At 45.6% G+C, this 22049-nt stretch overlaps 1 protein-coding gene across 2 annotated transcripts in view; it reads right to left on the bottom strand.

Moving 5' to 3' along the window:
* SPG11 (SPG11 vesicle trafficking associated, spatacsin) overlaps positions 1-22049 on the bottom strand; it is a 109779-nt gene that overhangs the window by 25132 nt on the left and 62598 nt on the right. For both annotated transcript variants that reach the window (XM_061558395.1, XM_061558396.1), the window contains exons 21-32: positions 21755-21821; positions 18031-18196; positions 13475-13800; positions 12508-12616; positions 11445-11604; positions 9318-9533; positions 6149-6382; positions 5714-5821; positions 4179-4347; positions 3255-3469; positions 1960-2782; positions 743-882 (exon numbers count right to left, since the gene is read on the bottom strand). In XM_061558395.1, the coding sequence (XP_061414379.1) occupies positions 743-882; positions 1960-2782; positions 3255-3469; positions 4179-4347; positions 5714-5821; positions 6149-6382; positions 9318-9533; positions 11445-11604; positions 12508-12616; positions 13475-13800; positions 18031-18196; positions 21755-21821 (2733 nt within the window). The remainder of the gene's footprint in view (positions 1-742; positions 883-1959; positions 2783-3254; positions 3470-4178; positions 4348-5713; positions 5822-6148; positions 6383-9317; positions 9534-11444; positions 11605-12507; positions 12617-13474; positions 13801-18030; positions 18197-21754; positions 21822-22049) is intronic.

Genomic DNA, 22049 nt, shown 5'->3' with positions numbered 1-22049 from the left:
AATTAGGCATACCTATGGCAGGGGTTGTTTTATCTACCCCATGAGGTATGATGGGCTGAATCAACTGTCAACCAGGATTTTAACATGCAGACTCTTGGGAGCAGCTGGCCCGACTGCTGAGCCGCCCGGCCAGATAAGGACGTGAGTAGGTTAACATCTTGCCACTGTGGTGCCTCTAGTCCGATGGAAACAATGGCATTTGCCATGGTAATGTGGAATTTCCATTGCTGGAATATTTTTTTTACACTTTTGATTCATGCAAGAATTGTAATATAATTTGAATACGCCAATAACTCTAACGATAATGTGCTCAAATGCAGTACAGAACCGCGTACATGCGAACGACAGATATGATTACGGGTATACCAAAAGGGAGGTCGAGTGACGGCGTAGTTGTGAGTGCACCGACTCCAGACATTGACCAACGTAACTGGCGAGCAATATCTGAACCAGTTTAGGGGCCACCCCTTCACCAACCTGCACCCCTGCACCAACCGGTGTGGTGAAGCATGATTAAACAACTCCCACGATCAGACAAGGCATACAGAGGCCTTCATCCGGCAGCGGACCCTGACATTTTATTTGAAGCGAGTCATTTTTCCAACTTTGACTTTTTGCAAAGAATTGAAAGATCGAGTTATTCATTGCACGCGGCGTAGTTCAGGATCGCAGAGGCGAGCAACAGGAAACGACCGAAGGCGAGCGCACAAGCTTCCTCGCATCGCAATGCACCGCACCTCACCTTGGCCAGCTCGTACGCGTTGAGCACCTGGCGGCAGAACTGCCCGCCGAAGGTGCACGCGCCCGCCAGCGCAGAGATCGCCCTCGCCACCCCGTTCTCTTCCTCCGAGGGGACCAACACGAACGAGCTGGTACTCGACACTGCGCAGAGGGAAGAGCGGCGCCACGGTTAGAACGCGATGGCTGAAAACCCGCCCGCCGCACGCTGCAACCGCAACTTGTTTCTTTAGAACTGCTCTTTGTGTTTAAGAAAGCGTGGTGCTGACAACTCGCCGCCTCGTGTGCTGTGCCAGCCCTCATAGGGTGCTGCACGCCACCAGCACTTGCCCCAAAAGTCTGTTAAGGTCACACGGGGGATATTTATCTTTGTGTGCTGGGAGACGATTGTATAATGAGAGAGGTATGGGTGCATATTTGGTGGAGTCATTGTTCCATCACCGCATCTCAGAATTCGCGCAGTTGGCTACGTACGGTGTGAAAGAAGTTCAACAGACATACAACCTCCACATCGTAAGACAGTGGCCAATTATTAAGGCAATTATTTCCCCCTGAACTGCTACTGCTTTTAAAGGATGCGTATACATGCTGACCAGCCCGCTTACTGGACATCTGTGAAAAAGAGCTTCATAGCTCATTGGATTCCTCCAGTCTAAATAAAGATTTAAATTCTAATTCACGGAGTCAGTTGAGTGTTGTTTTGAAGGTCAGGCTGCGCCACAAGTACTGCTTGTGCATTTCTTGAGCGGATTCAGTCTAAAACAAATTACTTATTGGCGGCAAACACACCAGCTGTCTCGTTGCAGACTCCACAGCAATATTAAACAATCTCTAGAGTATGCTATTTCCCACTGATATTTACATGCTCATTGATATTCAGAGCTAGCGCATCTCATTCCATTCAAGATCTCTATGAGCCCATTAACCTCACCCTGCCATCCGTACTGCACAGGTGTGTGTACATGCAAAACTACAGTATTAATCATGCAAATCAACTTGAATATATAAACTAAACGTGCTTCCACCCGCCCCCCAACCAAATGTATCCTTTACAGCAATTTTCACATGTAAAAAAAAATATATCGGTGAAAAATATTTGTTGACACCCCCAGAATGGAAAGTGTTGAAAACTGAAACTACTAGAGGATGAGGGAGAGGGAAGGAGGGGAAGGAAAGGACCGTTAGACGCCGCCAAAGTGAAATCGGGATGCCAGTTCTCACCGCTCAAGCTCCGATGCCGAGCAGTGTGAGTGTCACCGTCGCTTGTGAGGATGCTCAGGATGTCCGTGGGCAGGCTTTTGACACTCTCCTCCCCCCGGGCCAGCGCAAGGCAGCCCATGGCCAATCGTACATCGAAGCAGCTGAGGCCAAAGTAGCGGCACACGCGGACGGCCTCCGAAATCTTACTCGCGTCCAACGACTGGTTCACTAGCGTCCGCAGGGCTTGGGTCTCGCGCTCGTCCAGCACGGTGGGGTCTGTCTCAAAGTTCACCGGCTCGTCCTGCGATCGCACGATGCTCTCCGACAAGGAGGGCAGCCTCTTGAGGGATAGCTGGAGTGGCTCATTTAGGAGGGGATGGTCTGAGAAACAGAACTTTGCGATGGTTTGGCTCAAGCCCAGTACGTCAGTCTCCAGGTTATCCTCGATTCTGTGCCTGCTTAATTTTGGACGAAGGCTTCTGCCCGTGGACAGAAGCAGCCGGATTTTGTGAAACCAACACCGCTTCTCCGTCGCTTCCAACTCCTCGGCACGCGCTGTCTTGTCGCTGCCGAGCCAGTGGCCGGAGAGTGTGAGCAAGCAGAGCTCCTCGTACACAAGCTCCGTAGCGGTCTCAGTTCTGCTGTGGGCATCCGGCGTTTCGCTGTCCGACTCCGCATGCCACTTGGAAAGCTCCGATGCCTGCGTTTTGAAAAACTCTGCGGCCTTTCGGGGGGACATTGTGATGTCCTCGAAGGTGCTGTGGCAGCGCTTCCAAAAGTAGACCCTCACCTTCGGCTCCTGCCACTGGCTTTTGTCCTTCATGGTGCCGATGGAATGAATGATCTGTAATGAAAGGCAAAACATACAAACTTTTCAAGAGCGTTTCCCTTTTAAAAACTTTACAAGGAAAACAGTTTGGTAAAATGCATGAAAAGTGTAATGTATTTTTTTTTTCAAGTAAAAAAAATTGGTTACAACTTACCTACAGATCAACCATCAGACACTTCAAACGTCTTTTGCTAGTGCGACCGGTAACTTGGCAAAGCAGTTTACATTTTTTAAAGTGCTTCTTGTATCATATTGGGAGCAAATCTTGCAAATGTTTAAAACAAATATCATAACTCACAATGAGTTACTTTGGAGTTAGTTCATCCAGGTATGATGCCAATTTTCCGCTCTACCCTCCTCCCGCCACGCGACAGAATCGCGAACCTCCACGTCAAGCGGCGCGGACAAGCGCGCCCCACCACTAGGCCACGTCACCGACCCCGGCGCCATCTCGCGCCATCTCCGACGTTCGGGAGGGGGCGCCCACCTCGTTAACGACCATGTCGTCGACGGGAAGGCTCACGAGGCCGGCCACCTCCTTGGCCTGCGTGAAGAGCCCCCTGTCCTGCAGGCTCGCGGTGATGCGCACGCAGTCGGCTCTCAGGGCCTCGGCGCTGAACTCCGCCAGCACCGATGGCGCAACGCAAACCCCCGAGCCGCGCAGGATCTCCAGCAGCTCGCTCAGCGCCGTGAAGTCGTGCACTGCGGGGGAGTGGCAGGGCGCGCGAGTTTGTCACCTCTTTCCTTCCGAACGACTCCCTTTCAACGGGAGGGTTGAAAGAGTTCACCACGTGCACTGTTGAGATGCCGGAGGCAGGGCAGGATGAGCAGCGGGAGATTTGAGGGTGAGATGGTGGGATGTGGTGAAACGAGATGTGAAAACAGTGGGCAGCTGCCAATTGGGGGATCTGCCCTCCGAGACGTTTTGCTTTATGCTAGAGCACAATACGAATGCAGGTTCATTCATTCATATGATGGGAGAAGAGGCGGAGAGTTAAAGTGTATGGAAAAATAAAATCCGACCAGCCAACCCCATGCACTTAAGGGTTTAGAAGAGACAGTACATAGCAATTGTGTCGCTGGGAGTGGAAGTATCCAAGACAACCGAAACATCAATCTATCTCTTATTTAGAAAAGTTTTGAGTCTATGGGGGTGGTGGGTTAGGGGTGAGGAAGATGAGCTGGCCGAGAGAAGACGATGACGGCTGCGTAAAGCATATGGCACAGCCTGGGGTGTCATTCAGACTCTGTTTTCTCGACAGACCTGTTCTTCACCTGAGGACGGCTGCTTGCGTTGTGGCCGAAACGTCGTGAGAATTATTTTATTATGTTTTATTTTTATTATTTTATTATTTCCATTCTACGTGACTTTACCGAAAGAACCAAGAAGATGAAGTCACATGGCACATACCAGTGGACTTCAGGATGCGCTGCGACTTGGACAGCAGGCGGAAGAGGCGGTGAAGTTGATAGGGTGTGTCGCTGCGCTCAATGAGCAGCAGCAGGAGCATGGAGGCCTGCGTCTCCAGCCACTCCACGGAGACCCCCTCGTTGTCCCCGTGCGGGCACAACACCTTCAGCTGCGCACATACGAAACCAAAGATTCCCCCGTGTAGCTTTCAAGAGACCTGTTGGGGCAAGTGCTGTTGATGAGCACCTATGAAGGCTGGGAAAGCGCACATTAGGGGGGCGGTGTGGGCTAGCACCATGACCGTCTGGCTGCCGTTTGCCTTTCAAATGCTGCTGTTTACACACTGCACCAAGCCGACTTAATCTAGTCGAGGTCAAGGACTAGTTAGTTTGTGACATTAGCCATGGTCAGGAATCTAACTCGGGCCGCCAGGTTCGTAGCGCAGTGCGCGAACCACTACGCTGCCGCTCCTCGCGCTCACATATGCGTGTCCAGGTACACATCGGGTGAGATGGTTTCAACATGGTCATCAACGTAGGAGGTGCATTATAATGCGCGGGCATAATATGACTTTGAAACCCCCCGCCCACCTCCTACGCATTTCCCATAAATATGCTAAATTCCTCTTGATATGCAAATTATTTTGTCAAGGCGCTCTTCTTCCCCCCTCCAACCCAGCTTAAATATACGCTCCAAGCTTGGTGGTGTTTCATTCTTCACCTGAGGACGGCTGCTTGCGTTGTGGCCGATACGTCGTGAGAATTATTTTATTATGTTAAATTTTTATTATTTTATTACTTCCCTTCTACGTGACTTTACCGAAAGAACCAAGAAGATGGTCATCAACAATTGCACTTGTACAGCGCTTTTTGTTAGTCCACCGCTCGAGGATGGCCTCCCCCACGTCGCAGGCTGTGAGAGGTCATATGACCATACTTAACTGCGGTGGTCAGTACAGGCATGGTGAGGGTGAAAAGCACGGAAATGTATTTAGCTGCACCGACTTCTTTTGACAATGTAGCCTCGCAGTAGCAGCCTACTTGTCTGTTTCATGCGTGGTAGTTGCCCATTCGAGCACTGTCCGGGTGGTTTAACCCTGTACAGCTTCTGAGATATTATGGGATCGGGCATATTACAAGAGATTTGGCAATGGGCCACTGATGGAGACATACAAAACACATCACAGAGTTCATTATTCACAAAATATCAGACTCAGTCCTGTGTTTTAACAATTCATAAATGAATGCTTTATAAAGGAAATAGCACCATTTAAAGGGGCTATTGTTTGGCTAAAAGAGATCTACTGAAGAGACATTAAAAGGGTTTCTGCTCCGCGTCATCTTTCACGGTCTTTCTGCGATGTCTGTTACATTGTTTGGGATGTCATACGCAACTCGGTAGAAAATAACTGCAATTATGGAAACAATTTTCGTCATCAACTCCTTCACATGCATTGAGGCTCGCGACATTGGAAGAATGTACATTAGAAAAGAAACAAAGATTTTTATAAACAAAAAATAAATGGTAGCACCCACATCATCCAGGTCCCGTATGAAATCCTGGAGCTTCAGTTTGGCGCCGCTGTAGTCTTTCTGCTCCATGCAGAGCTCAAACATATGCAGCAAATGCTGGAAGGGACACTTCTGCAGGGAGAGAAAAGCACAACTGATGAGTTGCGCACGAGTTCAAATGTATATTGGAAAAATACATTTCTAAAGGCTGTGGAGAGGTAATTAACAGACTCTATGGCTCGGGAACTCATCTGAACCCAACCTATACCTCAATACATATAAACATTTGTATTATTCATTCAGACATGCCTTTTTTTACATCCCTCGCCCCACAAATTACTTTCCTTTATTTACCACGCTTAGGGGTCATTGACAAATCCCCACGCACACTTCACGCGTATGGAGCGAACCCAGAGAGGGCTACACTTGAGCGGCAGCAGGGACGTGTCACGGCTGTACCGGCAGAAAGAGCTGGAAACCGCTAATGAGGACGTGAGTCAGCCGTCGCCCCAGGCAGTCCTGCACAAGGCCCGAAAGCGCACAGGGTCCCCACACCGCGGCCATCTCCTGCCCCGGTCCTTCCTCGGGCTGCCCTTCCGCCGCATCCCAGGCTTGGGCCCACGCTGAGCGGGCGCCGGGGTCGGCTGCGGACGCGGCGATCCACGCGCACAGGCAGCGCACGGGCTGTGCATCCTGCGAGACATGCGGCGGGTTCGTCACGTGACAGCGTGTCATGTCTGTGGGCCAGGAGCGCAGCCACTGTGGGCGTCAGTGGGCGTCGTGGCTATCTGTTAAATCAGTTGCTGAGCCCCAAGGCACAACAATAACTGCCGGAAACCATTCGATCGGAGGACAACCTCCCCCCCCCCCACCTCCAACTAACAAAGTGTGGCTCTGAGATCCTACTGGGGGCTCCTGGGCCAGACTGACTAACAAGTCAACATCGTTGCCTCGTCTGGTTTTACTTTTGAGGTCGTGCCGCGTGCTCGTCAGCAAGATGTTATGCCTCGGCTGGTATATAGGAGGTCGTGGGATCAATCCCGACTCTAGACGCCTGCTGTATATTTGGAGTTTGCGTGTCTCTCTCTCTCCCTGTGGTGGCATGGATTTTTCTCCGGGTCCTCTGGTGTTTCCCTCCACATTTAAAAAGGTGCATTTAGAGTATTTGGTTGCTATAAATTTCCACCTGATAAGCCACTTCGTTGAGTTATAACTTGTCGCTTCTAAAAAAAGAGCTATATAGCTCAGTGGGCCTTACCTGGTAAAATAGAAAATTGTTACAAAAAAAGAATACGATCTTAAAAGTGCGCATTTACAAGGGCACATTTTTGCAGCAGCGGAATACTAAACAGCATCAGCGATAACAATTACTGAACGGAATGATGAATAAATAGGCTGATGCGTGAAGACAGTTTCAATTATTATTTTTGTTAAACCACACATCCAGCCTCCTTAACTCATAATGCCAGCTCACTGCATAACCTCGGAATGATGAGCAGATGAGCATCCTCACAAGTCATAGCAGTAAGTGGCCTTTGTAAGACATGCAAGTCGATAATAACAATCCAGTTTTACTCTAATAAATTAACAGTTAATTTCATTATCAATTTCCGCTCATAATCACCTAATCTGTGCAAATGTTATAGCCTCGCCATCTTGTAGATTTCGGGAAATGATGGGCAGAGGAGGAGAGAGGTCACAAACTTATTTATCGTAGGCTTGTGCATGTATGTTCCGTGACACAGCAGGAGCGGCTGCAGATTAAATTGTGTGTGCAGTGAATGAAACGCACCGGAGTTCTGCTGTGCACACAGCCAGGTACTCAGCAATTTGCTGCTCTGCATGGTGTGGTTATGGACTCGGGAAATGATCATAACTCCATTACCCACTTCTCCATAACCACATGACCAATTTTTTGCCAGCGTTCTGAAAGCTTATGTTACGTACATGAGGCATTGATTCTTATACAAGGTCAGGCTGTTGATCGTGTCCAGCTCTTAATGGAAAAAAAACAGCAGCATAATAAACCTGATGGTCCCTTACAACACACATTAAAAAACAAATAATGCTGGACAAAGGGCCCCCCCCCCACCACTCCATACTGCAGTGGTCGTTGTTTGACTATACTTCATTCAAGTGTGGGTTGGTGAAGGCAGAAGTGGCTGAGGGAGGGTTCACTTATAGCTCGCCACTGTTTGCTGTGGACAGGGAAAATAACTCGGGTCGCCGGGTTCAGAACACAGCGCACTCACCGGTTCGCCACTGTTCCCCTACCCCACCGTATTAATTAGTTATGCAATAAACACAAGAGAAATATCAGCCCGTGCTAGTCCTTTGTACAATCCATCACAAAATGGACCAGGGGTAAACAACAACAGAACAGTGAGTCATTTTGTCCAGCGGTGAAGAGGAAAATCAGATGCCAATCACACATTCAAGAGGCTGCATACACAGCGAGGAAACTAGATATGGGGACAATTAGTCCATTAAGCGATTGATCGACTGCTTAATTTTGTGATTGATTACTTGGGCCCCTTAAAAAAAATTGTGGCCACTCCCAAAATCCTGCCTCCCGAAAGCATAAATCTACCTACAAGCCATGGGGCCAACGCGATGGGGCTGTTGTTGCCGACGACGCGACCAAGCCTCGTGGCCCATCGTCACCTCCCTTCCAACGGCACACGTGAGAACAGAGGTGGGACTTTTTCCCCTGAACCATTTGAATCTTGTTCGAGGAGTCAAGTAACGGTAATAAACAGCAACTATTTGTTATCGATAGAGCACCATTTACGCAAGGGCGTATCGAGAGCATCTCTACTCGGCACCTAGCCTGCCAGCGGGCAATAGTCGGCCAGTAGGGGGGGAGGGGCGATGAATGCTGTGTAATCCCGATTAAGTAGTTTGTGGGTAATTTTTCGAAATTGGTCAGTTGGGTCATCAAACCGGATGGCGAGATGTTAACTACCTTGCCTGGTATACAAGAGAGCGTGGGTTCGATCCCAACCCTGATGGCTGTATATTTGGAGTGTGCATGGTCTCCCCATGGTCACGTGGATTTTTCTCCGGGTCTTCCAGTTTTTCCCTCCACATTTAGAAACGTGCGTTTAGAGTATCTTCGGCTGCTATAAATGTCCACATGCCAAGCCACTACGTTGAGCTATCATTGTGATAGCCAGGCCGCGTCTGAAAAATAGCTACATTGCTCAGTGGGCCTTACATGGTAAAATAAAAAGAGTTTAGTTCATATTTCGATTTAAAGCTTTCGTGACTGCAGGGATTCATCTTCTTGGTTCTTTCGGTAAAGTCACGTAGAATGTAAATAATAAAATAATATAAATAAAACATAATAAAATAATTCTCACGACGTTTCGGCCACAACGCAAGCAGCCGTCCTCAGGTGGAGAACAGGTCTGTCGAGAAGACAGAGTCCACCTGAGGACGGCTGCTTGCGTTGTGGCCGAAACGTCGTGAGAATTATTTTATTATGTTTTAGTTTTATTATTTTATTATTTACATTCTACGTGACTTTACCGAAAGAACCAAGAAGTTTAGTTCATAGTTTAGTTTAGACAGCTGTGTTCAACCCGCCCCCCAACCGTGGGACACGAAAATCCCACGCGGTACAAACCTGGAGGCCAGCAGCCAACACGCTGAGCACAGGTGCTCTGTGGCTCACGGCCTGACTCAGCAGGTACGCGCACGGCCGCGGAGAGGCCAGGCTCTCGATCAGGACCCCGAACAAGTCGGGCGACTCGGCCACCTTGCTCCATCCCCGGAGGCTGGAGAAAGCCAGCAGTAGGTGGCTTCTGAGAGCAGGGCCGAAACCGTTGATCAGGGTCTTGACCTGGAAGCATTGACGAGAAAATATTGATTTGCAATTATTAACTCGGATAAAGTCTCAAGACTCTTTTGGGCAGTTCCACAAATTAGGCAATCTGCACATCGTACATATGCGGGTATAATTTTGGATGAAGGTGTGTAGCAATGTGGTATTGTAAAATATGGCTTAATTGTGAAAGGAGTCAATGGATTTGACGCATACGTGAAACTGAATGCCCCATCACCGCCATCCCAGCATGGATGAAAAAGTCATTTCGTCTGAATGTCTCCTTTATCAGGAAAGGTTAACAAATATTTATATCTGAAACTGTCTGAAATGGTTGACATGATGTGTCCAAATAGAAATTGACTTTGTACACTCATTTTACAACACTATCTATTGAATGCGTTTTGAACATAATGCACATTTATTCACTTTATAATTTTAAAACGTCACGTGAACTTTGAGATGGATTCATAAGACTGAAATGTGTTATCAGTACAGTCGTTGCCGGCACCTCAACGTAAATTAAACGATGCTGATCGGTGTGCACATTCCTGGTGAAATTCATTTCGAAAGTAGCCACTTGGGACCAATGTTAAATTGTTTAATTGGATGCTAGCCGCTGGTGACTATAACCACCTGTCCCATCAAGTCCCAACTAAATGCAAATTAACATGGCTTTTAGCCAAACAAGCACTCGATAAACATTATCATGCACACGAGAAATGACAATGGAAAATTGCCGCTTACAATAGGTTCCGTGAAATACAAGGAGAGGATATTGTAAGATATATTAAACCACACCTTTTTAAGACTGCCTAGGGGTCAAAACCAATCTAATGTTGCCTAATCAAGTCCAGGCTTAATGAAGAAAATGCCCTTTTCCCCCTCTACCTATGACCGAAAGAATGACTGCCTCTCTTCTCTTGTCAAGGCGAATCCCACTGTTTCTCTGTAACATCTCGAGGTTCGGTCCCATGTAAATGCAACAAAATGCAAACTATATTGTACAATAAACAGATGCCACTTATAAACATTTACATAGAATGCTCTTAGGGTAGTGGGTTAAACCTTAAATGCTGTAATTGGCTTAACTCATTTGCACATTTTCATTCATAGACAGTCAAGATAAATAAACACTTGGATGATATAAAGAATGTCTGCATGTGGAGTTCACACATAATTCAAGTAAAGATACCCCCATTGAAGCGTTTGATTTATCATGCTCAGTTTTGTCGTTTGAGGGCCTCCCCATGCCATGCGAGTCACGGTGGTTGGCTGACCACACGTCGGCCTAACCTAGGACCCATTCAAATATCACTCGCTACCGACGATAACCGTGGCCAGAAACATAACTCTCATCGTCCTGGTTCTTTCGGTAAAGTCACGTAGAAGGGAAATAATAAAATAATATAAAAATAAAACAAAAGGGAGGCCCCCCACCTTATTTTTTATTGTTTGATATTTATATTATTTTATTATTTCCCTTCTACGTGACTTTACCGAAACAACCAAGAATATGAATCCCTGCAGTCACGAAAGCTTTGAATCAAAACATAACTCTCATCTATCTGGCAACAAAACTGACACCTTTTTTACAAGGAGTCATGTTTACATAGACCACAATACCTGCAGTCATAATGCAAACAAAAAACATAACTATGATAATGTATGCACTGTCATTAAAGTTGATTGGTCCACACCTGAGACAGCTTTCCTTAGAGCCTAGTCTCACATGGGTTGGACTTAGAAGACGCCAGACAGAAGGGTAAAAAAATGAGGTTCCAATGGTATAATGAGGTTCCAATGGCAAATGAGGTTCCAATGGTATAACTCTCATCGTCGGTGGATTCATTACACAGCGTGCCAACCCGCTGCGCAACCCCAAGTTACATAACGTGGACAATCAAAACAACTACGTGGTTCTGTGACCTGCTCGACGGGGTAGGCGTGGTGGTGGACGAAGGCGAGGAAGGGCAGCCACTGTTCGGCGGCGGCGCAGGCACGAGGGTAGACCTCCGTCAAGGCCACGCCGTGCCCCCGACAGAAGTGCACGACCAGGTCCCACTCCCTGCCCGCCTTGAGCGATGTGCTTTGGATGATGAAGGGACGAGAGAAGAGATGAGATTGGGGAGGGGAGGCACACGAGAGAGAACGCGAGTTTCTTTTATGTGTTTTTGTATCGTCGTCACGCATATTTAAAAAGGCATGGTGCGCTTGGGTTTTGTTCCACGTGCCGAGAGCTGCAATTTCGGTTCAGAGGACCGCTTCAAAGATATAGGGAGCCAGGAGGCATGAACTGAGTTCGTGGATAGCCGCAATAAAGACTTCAACGTGAAGCTTACAAGAAAGTTAATAGAGGGTCATCTCAAAAGTTACTCTTTGAACATTGCAGATACAAAAATCAATACAAAGATACACAGCAGACTCCCATTTGCCTGCACGGCAATCAACACACAGGATCAACAGCAAACACAAGGGGTTATATACATTATCATTCATGAGCGTGGAACTCACATGAATGTAAAATTATACTTGCCGTTTGATCGGTGCATTCAAAAATGTGTGTGCTTTGAAAGGTTCATCTTGTTTTGTGTTCAACTCTTCAATATAACTCTCTCCACTTCCCCCCCCCCCCCCCCCCCGGCCTCTCTGTCAATACACTGCCACATGACCGACTCCGAATGCCATACTGGTCATGGGGGTTGTCTGACCATACTTCATCACGCCGGTTAATGCAGGCTTGTGAAGCGAAGGGGAAGACGCGGGGGGAATGGTTCAGATATCCCTCACCACTAATGTTAGCCGTGGCACGGAATCAAACTCACGTCGCCAGGTTAATAGCGTAATGTGCTAACCGCTGCACCATCACTCTTCCCCCATTCACCTTTGTCATCAAGGGGAAACTGATCCACAAAGAGGAGGCCCTCCCACCTCAATGAGCACCTCAAATCGACAGTCAACCGCATCGTCACTTCTGACAACGTAATCGCACCTGTCCAGCCCAGCCTCCTCCACCCCGAGGGCTACGGCGCTCTCCAGTTCGCCGAGAAGGAACGAGACAGCCGGCTCCACGCTGTGCACCAGCTCCACCAGCCTCCCCACTGCAGCACGCGACGACGGCGGGGAGATGGCAACATGTGTGGTCGGGGCGGGGGCGGGAGTGGAAAATGAAACAAAATGTTCAGTTACACTGTCTAATATCAGCCGCAGCATTAAAAGTTGTGCCACCTCGTGTCTTTGTATGTTTTCAGAGCCACGCACGCTTTATTTTAGACGTGTGGAGGCCCTTGGGGCCACTGACCTTTGCTTCTACTCCGACAACACCGCTTGCCACAATGTGGCACCAACGATTAGCACGGTTGGCAACGTACGGCGCAAAGGAAGTCCAACATACATACGATCCTCCTACCACTCCCCCAGCAGGCCACCTCCCCCCACTGCCAAGACCTCCGCTGTGCACTATCTTCCCACACATCCCTGGCTTCGAATCAAAAATCCAAACACACACTCTCTCCCGACTGCCTTCCGTTGCCCTGACTAGACTGCGGATGGCCTCTATGTGACACCCACTCAGGCTTGTTTTACATTAAATTGCCGAGCTGTACATTACATCAAAAACTAAAATGGTTCGGCAGGTCAAGGTGGTGTAATGTATTAGGTTTTGAAGAGGCATTCAACCACCAGTTCGTTAAGTTATATTCACCTTTCCAGGTCCCGTATCAGAGGACCCGAACGTTTGATAAATCTTATGATTAATGACACCTACTTTCATCACTATTCATTCTGCAGCACTGTCCCCAGGGTAGTTTGAAAGCCATATCTAAAGGTAGAAAAGGACAACGCTGACAAATAAATTATCTGAAACAAGTTTCTCTGCTCCAAATTAAAAAGGTTCACCCGATTCCTCCCCATCCTTCTCGGTGGAAACGAATCTCGCTCAAAAGCCACGACCCTCTCACCCAGGCTACTGTGGAGCAACTCCCGGGCTTCCAAGTCCCTGGCGGCGCTGGAGACAGACGAAACACCAGAGGTGGAGCCCCGGCCGGCGCTCGACACCGAACCCGAGTCGGAGCCCAGCACAGAACCGGAGTCGGCGGTGGGGACGGCGTGCTCGGAAGGGCCAAGGAGGTGGGCGCTGACGAGGCGCGCGGCGCGCACGTCCACGCGCACGCGCGCCGTCGGGACGGCCAGCAGCTCGAGGAAGGCGACGCACGCGGCCGGGACGGCGGGCGAGTCGAAGTGCACGAGCGCCAGCGTGTAGGCCTCCTCGCTCGCCCGCACCAAACTGCATCGCGCACGGCACATGCACAAGAAGATCAAGAAGATGATGATAAAGAAGTTAAGAAGATGAAGGAGACGATGAAGACGATGAAGGAGAAGATTAAGAAGAACAACAACAACTGACCAGGGCCTAAGAGGATCCTGGGTTTCCTCTTTTAGCGTCCTGGAAGGCTCAGAGGGAAATGCTGGATGTTCAAAATGTCTACGAGTTAAAATTGTAAACGAGAATGATATGTTTTGATTTCGAGCTTTCGTGACTGCAGGGATTCATATTCTAGTTCTTTTGGTAAAGTCACGTAGAAGGGAAACAATAAAATAAAATAAAAATACAAATACAAAGCAATGTGAGAATTTTATTGTTTTATTTTTTTTATTTTTTTATTGTTTCCCTTCTACGTGACTTTACTGAAAGAACCAGAAAAATGAGAATGATATGGTTGTGTTGTTGTTGTACGTCACCGTAAGTGACATATGTAATATGCCCGCTGACAATAGGACGGGGCACACGAATATTAGGAAACGAAACAAATTGGAGACATCAGATGAACTGTTCTTTGGTTCTTTCGGTTAAGTCACGTCTAAAGATAAAATAATAAATTAAAATAATAGCAAATTACGACGTTTCGATTGCAACACAAGCAATCATCATCAGGCATAAAAGAAATAGCAACAAAAATCTAACTAGAAAACTACGCCTGATGATGATTGCTTGTGTTGCAATCGAAACGTCGTAATTTGCTATTATTTTAATTTATTATTTTATCTTTAGACGTGACTTAACCGAAAGAACCAAAGAATAATTCCTGCAGTCACGAAAGCTCCAAAATTAAGATCAGATTAACTGTTTAGGAGAGCGAGTTGGCTTGGGTGGGACACATCTTTAAAATGGATATGCCAAATACATAGCCACACATGGGTCAAAAACCACACCTAGCCCGCATATGTAACCCACAGCATGCTTGTGGTAACCACACGTGTTGACTAGGGGTTAAACTGCACCTACAAGAGTACATCAATAAAGGCATCAAGTTTCCAGGTAGTTGGCGGATGTCAAGTAGAGCATTGAAGGTCAGGATGCTTGTGGTTCTAAACCTCAAGAAGAGTCTCACTTGCACCCACTTGAGAGAGATAATTAATTAAGGTAGACCAACAGAGCTACGTGTAGTCAGTGCGAGAGGCTGGGGATATATAATGCTATGTTTGGCTGAAGGCCAAATCGTCAAAATATTCATTTATTTCAATAATGGCAGGATACACATTTCAGTAAAACCTTGGTTTGCGAGCATCATTTGTTCTGGAAACGTGTTCGCAAACCAAAGCACTCGTATATCAAAGCGAATTTCCCCATAAGAAACAATAGAAACTCAGATGATTCGTTTCACAACCCAAAAGTACTGTATTCAGATAAAAATTATTGATACAAAAAATTGTTCTTATTTAAATTTAATATAAAGTAATCAAATTTATTAATTTAATTTAATCGTGGCTGGTGTGCGGGAGACGAGAGAGGATGGTTATTGTGTAGAACGACTTTCACATGCAGTAGTTACTAAAAAAGAGTCACTACACTTGGACATAAAATAAAAAAATGCTTTACGCACTCACTCGTGGTCACAACACTATAGTAAACAGTATACGCTCGCACGGATGTTGACTATACGAGTGAGGCACGCCGACTGAGACCGAGCATGGGAGACGATTACCCACAATCCCGCAGCGAGAGAGAAAGAACCATCGGCTCAGTTGTGATCACGTGACGCTCGGCAGACAAAGCGTATACTGTATGTACTACTCGTATTGCAAGACCTCGCTCGTTTATCAAATTAATATTGATTTCAATTTTTTGCTCGTCTTGCAAAACACTTGCAGACCAAGTTCCTCGCAAGCCAATGTTTTACTGTACTTAACAAGTTAAATTATGTGCAAGTTCCCTGAAGCAATAACTTAATAAATAATACTTCAACGTTTTTTACAACCGTGCCAAAGTAGGCCCTGATGACGCTATAAGGAGTACATTAACGGCCACTCTGAAACGCAGCTGCCTAATTGGTGCATATGGACACAAACACACCCCACATAATGATCGCAAAGTACATTATGCAAAGGGCAGATAGAATAACCAAACAGCGTCACCGCATTATTGACGGAGAAGCCTCGAGTGCAAAGTGGGATGCATTGAACGCGGAATCCAATCAAGCAATGAGCCAGGCAGTTTCACCCTTCTCATTGAACACTCCGGGCACCCCCTCTAATGATATGTCATTCAATTATCTTGCTTCGTTATTAACTATTCTTCTTATTTACACGCACGCATATGAGAAATAAAGTGCCCTTGTTATTGTCCATCCCCCTCCGCTACCCTTGCTGAAGCACACGAGTGCGGTTCCATTTTAACGGATAATAATGTGACAATGCTTCTCTTTACGCGCATCGCAAGCGACAAAATGACACGCGCAAGGCCGCTTCGTAGCCTCCGTCATCCTCCGCCTATTCCATGCACAATGGGCAGTGTTATAAAATAACAATGCTGGAAGGACATCGTTGATGATATAGTGGGGGTTTGTTGGAAATGCATAGATGGTGGAGGGGGGGGGGAAGGTCGGTGGCAGAAAATTGTTTATGGAATACATTTTCACATATTTAATTCTTTTTACCATTTTGGAACTAAGCCCATACAAATATTTTAGGAATTTTCAGAGCCGCCGCCTCTGCCTTTTGCATTTTGTGGTACATGTGGACAAAGCGCTACGAAGATCCCGTTGGAATTTACAGGACAGTGAGATCGTGCTGACCCGCATTGGTTGACACGTTTTAAATCCTCGGTTTTTTATTTTCCGAATTTCAAATCATTTTTTAGAAAAGAGAAGTCGGTGATTTCGAAGATAACTTAGACTTTCCAGCCATTTTCACATACGGATTAAAACCAACCCACCACAAACCAATTTAGACAAAAATCTGTACCGAATGGCACCACATTGAATTTTAATAAAGGAGCCCCCAGGCATTTGCAATCCTCCTTCTAGACTCAAAGAAATGTGCAATTAAGCAAATCAAATATCTTAACAGCCAATGTCACAGCCCTCACAGACCACACAGGCAGATGGAATGTATATTATTGGCAGATTTCATGGAATGTTAAAAATCAAGAGAAAAGTCTATCCATGAAATGTTAGCAATTTAATTAATGGCACGGTTGTGTAATTAAATAAAGCATTATCCTCAAAGCCAATCTTTTCAAACCGTGGACCTTTTTCTGGCTTTTCATGTCATCATCAGCAGAGGGCATTGTTTTTCAAGCGTTAAGAAATATTTTACGTAAACCCTCGTGAAGTTTTGGAAGACTAGAATTAAATAAAAGAAAGTGAATCAACTTATTTAAATTAATACTTTTGAAAATGTAAATTAAAAAGCCCATAGCCACAACTTAAAATATATTCATAAAAACAGATGTGGCTCATAAATTGCCATGAATAGGAAGCAAAAGTTTCGAGACTGTTCAGATGTTAATCATTGAACAATGTGTGTTGCTCAATAACTGGAACACCAAGGTGCACCAAAAAGACTGGTAAAACGTTGACACCGAGTTTTAGGAAGCTCCAACTTATTATCGAGTGCTTGGGGACACACATGACCAAGAGAAACATCAGAGAAGGGACTGCACACACATATCCATTGACATCAAATACCCGAGCGAACCGCTGCAATTATGACTTGGCTCAAAGCAAGAAGCAACGGCGCATCTAACAAAGCACAACATTGACTGTACCGGCAGCAGTACACGGTCCGGTGTGTAGGATTATTTTTTTTGGGTTGCAACCGCAAAAAAGTTTTTCGAACACAATGTCGTTCACAATGTTGTTCATTGCTTGCCACAAATGAACCACAATACCTTGCTGATCTCGCCAAGGAGCAAAAACCATCAAGTGACCTCCAGTCATCCTCGCAGTGGCTTTTGGCTAGCCATCGAACAAAGACGGTCACTGCATTGTGCGCTCTCAGATGCGCTTCTGCGGCCGTCTGGAATGCTCTTCCTTCCAATATTAGGAAGCCACTGGAGCTATGCATTTTGAAATCATCTAGAGTCGAAATATTTTTCTTTAGAACTGCTTTTTATGTTTCGTTTGTTGTCCTTCCTCTGCACCTCCAATTAGCATGGTTGGCTAAGCACGGTGCAAAATAAGTTCAACATACATACATACACGAGCCCGGTGCCAGCCAACGACTGCCCAATTACCTGCGGGAAGACAGCGAGCCACGCTCGAGGCGCCAGGCCAGGAAGGAGGCGAAGGCATAGGCGGGGCGGCCGTGCAACAGGAAGTACGTGAAGCCCAGTGTCTCCCGCGTGCTGTGCCGGCTCACCAACGACGGGAGCGAGAAGTGCGGAAGCTCCGATGCGGCGTCTGCGGCGGGGGCGCAAAGTTGGCGGATTCAAGGTTCATTTATTAGGTATAGCCCTGTGAGCCATTCGGCTCTTGAATCGGGTGCAACCGCAACAAAAAAAAACATGAACAAGAAAACATCTTCAAGTGACCAGGTTGGCACACCAACCACCGCATAACTGTGTCCAGTTACTTCTCTTTGGTAGCGGGATACATTCGGCCTATGACCAAATCACGCCCCCCGGAATGCGCCCAATCTCAGTGACTAAGCAGGGAAGGGCCATACACAAACCGCTTGCCATATGGCTGCAGGGCTACATGGTGCTTAGTGCAGCAAATTCCATTGTTGGATTGCATTTATGTGTTCCCAGGTATATGCACACGACATTTACCAGGCCATACATACCTGCGTGGTAAAGTATGGTCAAATAACCTCCACGAATGGCACGGTGTGGGGAGACCCTGATCCAGCAGTGAACTGACAAAAGGTTGGCATATTCTTGGTTCTTTTGGTAAAGTCACGTAGAAGGGAAATAATAAAAAAATAAAAATTAAACAATAAAATTCTCACGACGTTTTGATTGCAACACAAGCAATCATCATCAGATGTGAAAACCACAACAAGAAAACGTTACGAAAAAAACGTCACTTTTTTCAAATTTTCTTGCTGTGGTTTTCACACCTGATGATGATTGCTTGTGTTGCAATCGAAACGTCGTATTGTTTCATTTTTATTATTTTATTATTTCCCTTCTACGTGACTTTACCGAAAGAACCAAGAATATGAATCCCTGCAGTCACAAAAGCTTTAAATCGAAATTTGACAAAAGGTTGGCATATGCATGTACACAACAAATGCACAAACAGGTCCAATAATGTTAATGTTTTATGACTGGTCTGGCAGTTTATAGCCCCCAGATATTGTGCCTGTAAGCGGATTATCCTACTCAATGCCATGTTCCCTGTTTCAAAGCTACATCTTGCATCAATATTTTAAAAGCCACATTTAACTTTGTTAGGAAATTGGAGGTTTGGAATGTAGGCTGCATTTGTGTAGCCAGGAACGAACTCTGGTGCGCATTCCTCCCAGTCTCAGGAATAATGAATCTCAATGACTATCTTTCACCACCGCGGCGATGGAAATACTTCTACATACTGCCCGCCATAAAGTCCACGGTAATTTTATCGTCCATTTTTGCAAAACATGATAATGTATCTTCTTGGTTCTTTCGGTAAAGTCACGTAGAATGGAAATAATAAAATAATAAAAATACAACATAATAAAATAATTCTCACGACGTTTCGGCCACAACGCAAGCAGCCGTCCTCAGGTGAAAAACAGGTCTGTCGAGAAGACAGTCTCATTCAGGTCTGTCGAGAAGACAGTCTCATTCAGACTCTGTCTTCTCGACAGACCTGTTCTTCACCTGAGGACGGCTGCTTGCGTTGTGGCCGAAACGTCGTGAGAATTATTTTATAATTTTTTATTTTTATTATTTTATTATTTCCATTCTACGTGACTTTACCGAAAGAACCAAGAAGATGAATCCCTGCAGTCACGAAAGCTTTAAATCATGATAATGTAGTGATTGCTGTGGTTCATATGACTTTGTTTTGCATTGCACTTCCTGATGAAAGTTTAGAAAGGAACAAAAGCGCAAAAAATTAAAGTTCGAAATAAATAGTTCTTACCCATGAATTCATGTGCTGCAAAATATTTTCTGGGGTCATTGACAGAATGGCAATTATAGACCACTGCCTTGGCAGTCTAGGTAATTGTTTATTGTACAAGCGATAGCACATGTATCTAAAGCGTTATAGGTTATAAAAATAAAATATACATATGGTCTTATGTTGATCCAGATGGAGTGAAAGTTTTTTTTAAGTTAAACTTTATTTAGACTGAAACTACAGAAGAGTTATGAGGAAACCGATTTTGTGATCATTGTCATTTGGTGAATATTAACGTTGCATTGTACTATGTAAGTGAAAATTATGTCGGGGGTTGCATTTAAAAGTGAGAGTATACCAAGCAGAGCAGGCTGACAACATAAAATATCACGTATGTATCCTGAACTTCTTTCGCGCCATACGTAGCCAACCGAGCTAATCAGATGCGCGAGGTAAAGATTGTAAATGTTGTGGCTTGGCTCTCCAACATACCGATGTGATGTACTAGCGACAAATTGGCATGTTCTGTTTACGTGACAACCCTTACTAGTTGGCTGTGTAGGGTGGTTTAACGACACATTTAGATATTTACGCAATCTAACCCAAAAAAAACCTCTATTATGGAGGTAAGGACGTGATGCATGTGCGTGTCCTGATATAAACACATGTCAGCAACACAGTGGGCATTGAAATACGAGAGTTGTATCAATTTGAATTAATTATACAACCTTAGAAGATGTACTTTTATCTTCGTATTAAGTTTACATTAATCGTGTACAAGTATTCATACAGGATACAAGCCTGCGATTTGATTGCCATTATATAAACACTCAATTCCAAGTGACAAAAATATTATCCCCAACCTGACTATTATTATAAATACATTTTCAAACATGGTAACCAGGCAGAATCAGAAATACTGATGGCGCGATCAATCTCGTGGATCACTCGACTCGATCCCGTCAGAAAGGAATGGGCTAGAAGGTAGAAAAGGGCCCCAAATCAGAAAATCTGGGAGAAAGTTGCCTCAGATGGCTCGAATGAGCCATAAGGAGAGAGGAAAACGACATTGGAAGGAATGGGATAAACATGAAAATACCAGGGCAGACTACGAGGCTGACTTATACATTGAATATTCAAAGTGGAGCAAAGATATCATCAAGGACTTTGCGGTGGATGTGGAGATGACCCAGGGCATGAATGGGTGGAGAAAGACAATGGAAAACAAAAATCTGAATAGTATGCAAATTAGCGTGCATAAATGCATGCTGAAAATTACACTGAGATAGCAAGAGGACACACGTGAGGAATAAGCCTCACCTTACCATATGAATAAAAAGTGTGCTGCACTTGCCCCTTCCCCCCTCTCCAACCATTATATAAACGGAGTGGTAGCTCCTGCAATCTCTAATTTACTTGATACAGCTGTCGTGGCTGTGACGGTTCCACCTGAAGACGGAGGCTTGTGTTGCCTCCGAAACGTCGTGATTTTTATTTTATTTTACTTTTATTAATTTTAATATTTTACCTACGTAACTTTACCGAAAAAACCTAAGAATATAAAAATTAGACATCGTATTGACTGTTAATGAAAGTGGGCTTTGGAAAGACACGTCGCGAGGAGGAACGAAAAAGGATGGACGTTATTGTTGACAATGTCAGTGGACAGCGATCGAGAGTGACCACTTCGAACAGAACAATGAGAATGGCTCATACGCAGGAGCGAGGTGGAATATTGCTCAACTGTTCCTTGGAGAGGCCATCAATGAGCGGTGCATCAAGCATGACTGATTTTGATGTTTCAAAATAAAATGGTCATCAGTGCTGCATTGAATACTGTATTCTTTTTTAGCTGGGAGCTGGCAGGATGCGGCATTTCTCGCATAATAAATCAGAAGAGGAACTTACCTGCAGCTGCCAAAGAATTTGCTTCTTGCCATCCATAGAGGCGCGACGGATCAAAGGGAGTCAGGGCCTAGGACACAGCAAATAAACACCGATTGTAGTGAAGCCTTGCCCGGAAATCTGTCTTTGTCCCGCAATTTTTTTACTTTTACTCTCCCTTTATAGAGATCTCCGCCGCTTCTACGCTCTGTTACACAACAGGGCACCCGACTGGGTGGGTACACCAGCAAAATAATTTTCTAGAAGAATAATATAAGAAAAAATACATTCAAAGACACAAAAAACTTTGGCTAATTAA

This window comes from Lethenteron reissneri, chromosome 24 (genome assembly GCF_015708825.2).
Source record: "Lethenteron reissneri isolate LAM-NWPU_2019-01 chromosome 24, ASM1570882v1, whole genome shotgun sequence".
Taxonomy (NCBI): domain Eukaryota; kingdom Metazoa; phylum Chordata; class Hyperoartia; order Petromyzontiformes; family Petromyzontidae; genus Lethenteron; species Lethenteron reissneri.
This window is presented reverse-complemented; position numbering and strand designations above follow the sequence as displayed.